Consider the following 8,145-nt stretch of genomic DNA (forward strand, 5'->3'; position numbering starts at 1 on the left):
ATATGAGTTCATACGAGTACCTGTTGGTAAAGATTCTCCCAGTAGTCTTGAGTCATCAGTCTAAATAATGAAAGGAAGGCCCAGCCAAAGCTATCAAAACTTGTGTAACCATAATCTGGATTAGGACCTGCTTTCACACAGACAAATCCTTCTGGACACCGCCTGAAATACACATGTGTGACACTCAACAACATAAAATGAGCAATCTTAGTAAACGACTTTTGAAAAGAAAGATACTGAAAAAGGTTTATGAAATCGTTGGATATCCAGATTGGTTTGCACGTGCTGCTTACCCAGCATCCATGCTTTTCCCACAGATCAGAGCGTCTTTCTTTCCTGGTGGGATATAATGGTTACCTACAGGAAAAAGAAGAGAGAATTCATAATGGATCTTATACAAAGCTAAAGTGCATTAGTTGCTTTGAGCTGTATTCCATTTATTGGTGTTTATTCTGTCCATAATAGGTTTTTTTATACCATATTTTTTATATTTCAATCTTCATTGGTCCATCTTTTGTACAAAAAAAATGATATGCCCATTTACCACCCTCTTCCTGACCCTTTGAACTAAATGGGATGTGTTCAGGGGCCAAACCCCAGGCAAATGAGGAAAATGTCAAAATACCAGTAAGATGCGTATATATATCCGAATAAAATGGAGGGTGGAATGGAAGGCATCCCCCTCAGCAAACAGCGCACCAGATTACCTCACTCCTGCATTATAGCTTCCCCCCATCCCGCTAAAGTACTTGCCAATGGATATCATATTCCCCTCCATGAGCAAGGTGGAATTCCTCTTTCTCTCAAACAGGTTTTTCATGGCTGGTGGTAATGCAAACATCCATGATGCTGAATGATGACAGCTGGCTTTCTTACACACACAATATTTCCTTTTCAGACTGGTCACTAGTATATTGGACTCTTAAATTTGCTTTTTATTGTTCCTGATCAAAATGTGACTCATATACACTCTGGTCTACTTAAACCTCTCTTCAGCAAAAATGTGTGGATTAGGATGCAAATTATCAGTCCTTCCTGAATTATGTGATCTTGTAATACCCGTATTATTTGCAATAACTTGCCACATACATTGAAATGTGAATTCAAAATGAAATCTAAACCTGGAAATAAACTAAATGTTTTAAAGTGCCCCTATTATGCTATTTTCAAGACTTCATTTTGTTTTTCTGGTCTCCTACAACAGGTTTACATCATGCCCGTCAACCCTCCCGTTTTTCCCGGGATTCTCCCGTATTTTACCTTGCTATCCCGCTATCATCCCGTTTAAATATTTTCCCGTATTTCTCTCGTATTTTTAATCTTTCTATAAAATAAAATAAATCTCACTGCGCGCAAACCAGTTAAGCCGAAATCCCGCCCTGCAGCTAATTTCATTGGTTAAGGTTACAATGACGGGTAGATTTAGGGATCAGTGTTTGGTGTAACCAGATAGATCGAATGATCAATGAATCATGTGAATTAATGAACGGACAGACCTAATCTGTGTTAGACACACAAAGCCTGTTAAACCATATTATAGCTGTATTATAGCCAAACATTTGCTCAGTCTCACTTTCTTGTGAAATAGTGGAAAGTGACTGCACTTAATACAAATGCACAGAAGAAAGAAAGAAAGAAAGAAAGACAGAAAGAAAGAAAAAGAAAGAAAGACAGAAAGAAAGAAAGACAGAAAGAAAGAAAGAAAGAAAGAAAGACAGAAAGAAAGACAGAAAGAAAGAAAGACAGAAAGAAAGACAGAAAGAAAGAAAGACAGAAAGAAAAGACAGAAAGAAAGAAAGAAAGAAAGACAGAAAGAAAAGACAGAAAGAAAGAAAGACAGAAAGAAAGAAAGAAAGAAAGAAAGAAAGAAAGACAGACAGACAGACAGACAGACAGACAGAAAGAAAGACAGAAAGAAAGAAAGAAAGAAAGAAAGGACAGAAAGAAAGAAAGAAAAGACAGAAAGAAAGAAAGAAAGAAAGAAAGACAGACAGACAGAAAGACAGACAGACAGAAAGACAGAAAGAAAGAAAGACAGAAAGAAAGACAGAAAGACAGAAAGAAAGAAAGACAGACAGAAAGACAGACAGAAAGACAGAAAGAAAGAAAGAAAGAAAGAGATGGGTCAGACAAATTTTATTTTTGGAATGAAAAAAGAAAAAATGAACTTACTACGATTGTTCGCATATTCCATGCAGGCGAGATTGGCGGCACAATTCTGTGTCTCCTCGGGAATAAGAGTTGAATTGAACACACATTTATGTCTAAGCATTCCCATGAACAGCTGCAGTCCAACCAAAGCAAAGACGCTTAGGCAAAAAAGGGTCAAGATCATCACATCTGACAGCTTCTTCACCGACTGGATCAGAGCGCCAACGATTGTTTTCAGGCCTGTGGAAAGCAGAGGAAGCCATGTCACTTTCCAAGTTTACACTGAGGTCTCAGCATAGTGGCATAGTGTACTCAGGGTCCAAATATTTCAATTTGAATCCAAATATTTCCTTCTGGCCATGAGATGGATATATCATTAACATGCTTAATTATTTTTGGCATCATCATCATCATCATCTACGAGAGTTTTCATGCGAGAAGTTTCATTGTTTTCCCAATTATAACCATTTGAAAATGTGCAAGTCACAACAGACACTTTTCTTTTTTTAGTTTTTTTAGTGTGTGTGTGTGTGTGTGTGTGTATATATATATATATATATTATATATATATATATGTGTGTGTGTGTGTGTGTGTGTGTGTGTGTTTATATGAATATGTTTTTACTATTTAATATGGTCTTAATGTCTCAAAAGGAAATCTCTGAATATTTCAGGTTACAAACTTAAATTTACAGATTAGTAAAAAAAAATTATGCATCACATGCACATAACTGCTACTCTTAATAACTAAAGAGAGACTACATAAAGTCATGCAAGACGACTACAGTACAAACGTAAACTCATCACAAAAGGAGAGGAGAGACAAAAACAGCAACACTCGCTCTTAATGATTCTGCTCCAGATTTCAATTACACTTAATGATGATTGTTTTAGTAATGTGGACCTGTTTACACGAGAACGCTTGCGGGTGAAAACGTAAAAATATTTTATCAGATACACGGCGACGGCGTTTTTGGGGCTTAAAAACGCAAAAAAAGTGGAATCACCCTCCAGAGTGGAAATCTTAAAAAAGATTATCAAACTAAAATATGGCATTAATTTAATTGAAATAACGCTCCCCATAATGCTCGTCTAAACGCAGAATAAAAAGTGATAACGCAACGCCACTTTTGCGTTTTCTCTTCAGATCGTTCCGTGTAAACATAGCCTAAATAAGTTCCCTGATATCTCAAGACTCCATAGCAGTTTCTCATCATGACACATTTCAAGGAGTCGTTGCCTAGAATCAAAATGAGAAGTTAAAGACTTAATTGCATAACATAATTGAGTTATTCAATGTTAATCGGACATCACTGCTTGTTTTTTTTTATGTGCAACCATCAAATCACGAATCAAAGGAAAATACCATTAAAAGAAAACTGTAAAATGTTTGTGAAAAGACTCTATATCAGGCAGTAAGAGAAGAGCATGCTGGACATGTTTGAAGAAAACAGTGTCAGCAACTCTCACCTGGGATGACCGATATAGTTTTCAGGGCTCGGAGAACTCTGAACGCTCGCAAGGCGGACACACTACCCAGATCCACAAACTCAGTTACATATCTGAAACAGGGAGGGTGGGAAATCAAACACTGATGGAAATACAACACACAGGAAGGTCTCGACACAGGGTTGCAGTCGGGTTCAAAGGTCACACAGAGGTTGTACACCTAAACGTGCTCTCTGCTTACCTGGAATTACCGAAATAGTTTTCAAAGCTCTGAGTACCCTGAATGTGCGGAGAGCTGATATATTACCTATGTTTATAAACTCTGTAACAAACCTGTGGGACCAAATGCACAGATACAAATGAAGCTGAAGAGCACTGTAGATGCCAATGGTCTTTATGGGCATTTTTTGGACTGATTATCATTATAAGTTAAGTCAGTGGTTCCCAAACTAGGGGCCTGGAGTTAAAAAAGGGGGCGTGGCTAAATCATAGTGTATAGTCAGAAGATGGTTATGCAAAGGAAACCTCTCCAGGGTGATACAAGACCCCACTGTGAAATAAATTTGCTTATTATGCGGCTAATAATTGAACACAAAATATTAATTTGACATATTTTATTACCGGAGGATGGCTCGCAGTACCTGCTTAAAGGGGTCATGACATGGTTTTTTTTATTTTATTATTATGTTCCCTTAGGTGCAATTATAGTATTACTTTAGTTTTTTTTTACAAAAAACTTTTAAAATGTAGTGATTTATGACCTTTTCCCACCCTGTTTCTCATCCTCTGATTCAAACAGTCTGTTTTGGGGGTGTTTCCCCTTTAAGAGTTTAGTGTTAACGCCCACTGTTATGATTGGCTAACGTCAGTGCCTATGCATTAATTATTAACGCCCCCAGCCAGAATATTTGCGGATTCGGCGTATTTAAAAAGTAGTTTAAAGTTTTAAATACATTACTTACAGTTTGCGTCGTCGTTGTTGAGCCCAGAATAGTCGGCACGGACTTATCTTTGAGCAACAGTTTTCTGGCAAAGGCAGCATCATTTTGGGATTTGTTCTCAAAACAGTCATCCTTCAAATGTATAGAACAAACGCTTAAACTAACACTGCCGTGACTGAGACGTCCGCAAAAAATAAAGTGCATCCATTTTCCCCTGACGACTGGATCTTTTGCAGCGTATTCAAAGATGTTGTTTGTCCACAGCCAGGAACAGCACATCTGCGGCATCGTAATTTCCCTGTACACAGACCCACTCACTGTCCGTCCACTGAACACTTGTGAGGCGCGCAGCGCGCGGGCGCGACAGTGATACGAAATGAGCGTAGTTGCCTTGCGCTTAAAGCGTAGTTGTCTTGTGCTGGAGGCGGTCATTATGCAAACGCTGGTACGTCACTTCGTACCGTGACGTCACTTCTTACCATGGATCCAGAACGAGCTGTATTTAGAGCTTGATTAAATAAATGATTCGTTTATAATGGGGAGGACGTCTTAAGCTATGAAACTTGCAGGACGTTTTAATGGTACAAAGACCTCTTGTATACCAAAAGATCAAGGCAAATTTGGTTTCTCATGTCATGACCCCTTTAAGTGGTTTGTTGTTAGTAGTAGCGGTTGTTGTCATGGAATAATGATTCTGCATAAAGCATGGACAAGTTTGTGAAAGGATTGCCAGTACTACATACATGTAAAGCAGACAATGAATCTACTTCAAACATCGCAACTGTCTACACCTGACACGAGAGGTGCGACGCGACAAAAGCAAATAGAAGCCATTTTAATCCGTGACTGTCTGCGGTGCAACATTTCCGACAGTAAAATAATGCACCGCTCTATTTCTGACATACTGCAAGTGCTCGTGCACCTTCTGAAACATACCACAAATGGATCTGCAACGTTCGCTTTGTCTCGTCAGGACAGCCTTTTATAAGGCAAGTCTCGCCCTAGGATTCACCAGAACAATAGTGGGTCATGAAGGGAGACCACAGTGAGTAGCGCATCTCGAACTATTAGCTTCTGACAGAATGAAGCTAGACAAGTTAAGACACTGCTTAGAGGCTTCCCATTACAAACACAAAGAGAAGCCTGTTGAATACTGTATTAATAACAATGTTTTAAATAAATCCTATAGGATTCTGCAAGAAAGGTCATGTCTGAGAGATACAGTTAGTGTAGATGGGGGGCTTACAAATATTTTTTTCTTTACAACAAGGGGGACCGGCAGAAAAAGTTTGGGAACCACTGAGGAAAGATGACATCTTAAAAATGTAATTAAATTAAATAACTTCAAACAACTTATCAAAAAATCAACTATAAAAAAAATCATACAACTTAAAATAATTTACTGTTTTAAAAAAAGTAAACAGAATTATCTTAAACTTTAAAAAGTAATACAATACTTCTTATATTCTATTCTTAAAAAGTATAAGAATAAGTACATTAACATACAAGAAATAAAATATAGAAAATAAAAACATATAATAAAATACATTATGAAACAATTATTAAAAACATAAAACATATATTTGCTGTCTTAAAGTGATAGTTCAACCAAAATTCTGTCATCATTTGCTCAAGCTGTAGTTGTTCCAAACCTGTATGCATTTCTCTCTTCTGCTGAACACAACGAAAGACAGTATTTTTCCCCACATACTGTGGAAGTAAATGGGGCCCATCAACAGTATTTACCCATATTCTTCTAAATATCTTCTTTTGTGTTCAATAGCAGAAAGAAATGCATGAAGTTTTAAAAAACAACTTGAGGGTGAGTAAATGATGACAGAATTAAAATGTTTGTGTCAATGTTCCCTTTAACATGACCTGGCAAAGCAGTCAATGTGATTTTAAATTAACAAAATGCCAATTTGAGGAAGTTTTTGTGAAGAAACACAAGTTTTAGTTTTGAACTCTAAACGTATAAACTACTAATTCAACACTTTCAAATGTTAGAGAGAAAAAAAAAACAAGAAAACTATTTTTCAAACCAAGTAAAAAAAAAAAACACTTTTATGCACAGCACTTTTATTCTTGCAAGGTGACAATAACAACTGAAATGACAACTTTTGACCACTCTATGAACTATGAAAAACTAAAGGTGAAGTGTGTAATTAATTAATGTGCCACTAGCAGAAAATAACGATGAAAGAGCTTCAACTGGCCCTTTCCATCCCATCCTCCTGTTCTAATACTAAATGGAAAAAAGGGTCTTTAATTTTTAATCTATGAGGAACTAATTTGATGGAGAAAAGAAGTGTTCCATATAAAAATGTATTCAGGTAGTTAATATTATTTAATGGACCTGAGCTAACATTAACTAACTAATGAACAGTAGTATTTTTCTTAACTAACGTAACAAATGTATTGCTAACTGTTAGTTAATGTTAACGGGGTGATGAACTGAGAAATCTAATTTTCCTTGAGCTTTTGACATATAAGAGGTCATCATACTATAAGAATATCCTGTAAGTTTCAGAACTGAAAACTTCCTTGTTAGTCCAATAAAAGCTTTTATCGACACCAGGCACAGCGAACGACAGGTTTTGGATCTATGACGTCAAAGGGTATCAAACCCCGCCTCCGCAGAAGAAGATCGACGCCTACTTCAACACCGCCTGTTTAGCCCCGCCCACCGATTCACGCGTTACATTAAACTCATTATAATACGCAAAACTATTATCCAATCATAGCAGTGGGCGTTTACTTCCAAGTCTTCAATGTGACACGCCCATAAAAACCGAGCGTTTCAGGGGCTAGGCTCAAACCCAGGGTAGAAAATAGCCAATTACTTATTAATTTGAATGTTTTTGAATGTAAAAACCAAGCGAATGTCATAAGTTGACCTCAGAAAACAATATAAAAAAATTTCGAAAAGCCAGTTCATGACCCCTTTAATGCATTAACTAATGATAAGCGTTACCATTCTTTTTATTTGCAACCATTTTAACAGATATCCTCCACAATAAGGCAGAAATGTGAATTAAAAAAGTAAACATTGTCTTTTAACATGAAAAGATTACACTCTTCACCTTTAAGCAGTGATAATAATGAAATTCTAATAATTTATAGCAACGTAGCTGGGGTAAATAACAGACTTGTCATACTTACGCCATGACTATAACAATAAAATCCAACCAGTTCCATGGGTCTCTGAGGAACGTAAACTGTCCCACACAGAATCCCCTGGCGGTGATCTTTATCATCGCTTCAAAAGTGTATATCCCAGTGAAGACATATCTGTTAAAACAAGACCATCAGTTACTGCACTGAGCAAACATGGACAGCATTTCTACAGTATGTTTGGAAAGCAACAAAGAGATCAACTCACTCTACATTCTTGGCCCAGTCTGGAGTTTTTGTGTAGACCATGAAAGCGCAGTTGGCCAGTATAGTGAACATTATAATCATACTGAACAATGTGAAAACTGCAGTTAAGGAAATGTAGTGACAGATCTACATTAGAGTTCAAAAGTTTGGGGTTTGGGCTTCAAAGGTTTTTAAAAGTGACAAAGACCTTTATGTTTGTGGCAAGCAGGGCATGAGCTGAGAG

At 37.1% G+C, this 8,145-nt stretch overlaps 1 protein-coding gene across 1 annotated transcript in view; it reads right to left on the reverse strand.

The window, feature by feature from the left end:
* The window catches only part of scn1laa (sodium channel, voltage-gated, type I-like, alpha), a 33,855-nt gene extending 25,859 nt beyond the window's left edge, over positions 1 to 7,996 (reverse strand). Inside the window, exons 1-6 of the mRNA XM_079619142.1 lie at positions 7,924 to 7,996; positions 7,704 to 7,832; positions 3,622 to 3,713; positions 2,173 to 2,391; positions 294 to 357; positions 21 to 162 (exon numbers count right to left, since the gene is read on the reverse strand). Coding sequence (XP_079475268.1) covers positions 21 to 162; positions 294 to 357; positions 2,173 to 2,391; positions 3,622 to 3,713; positions 7,704 to 7,832; positions 7,924 to 7,994 — 717 coding nt within the window. The 5' untranslated portion in view covers positions 7,995 to 7,996. The remainder of the gene's footprint in view (positions 1 to 20; positions 163 to 293; positions 358 to 2,172; positions 2,392 to 3,621; positions 3,714 to 7,703; positions 7,833 to 7,923) is intronic.
* Positions 7,997 to 8,145: the final 149 nt, after the last annotated feature.

Source organism: Phoxinus phoxinus (genome assembly GCF_949152265.1).
Source record: "Phoxinus phoxinus genome assembly, chromosome: 7".
NCBI classification, from domain to species: Eukaryota; Metazoa; Chordata; class Actinopteri; order Cypriniformes; family Leuciscidae; genus Phoxinus; species Phoxinus phoxinus.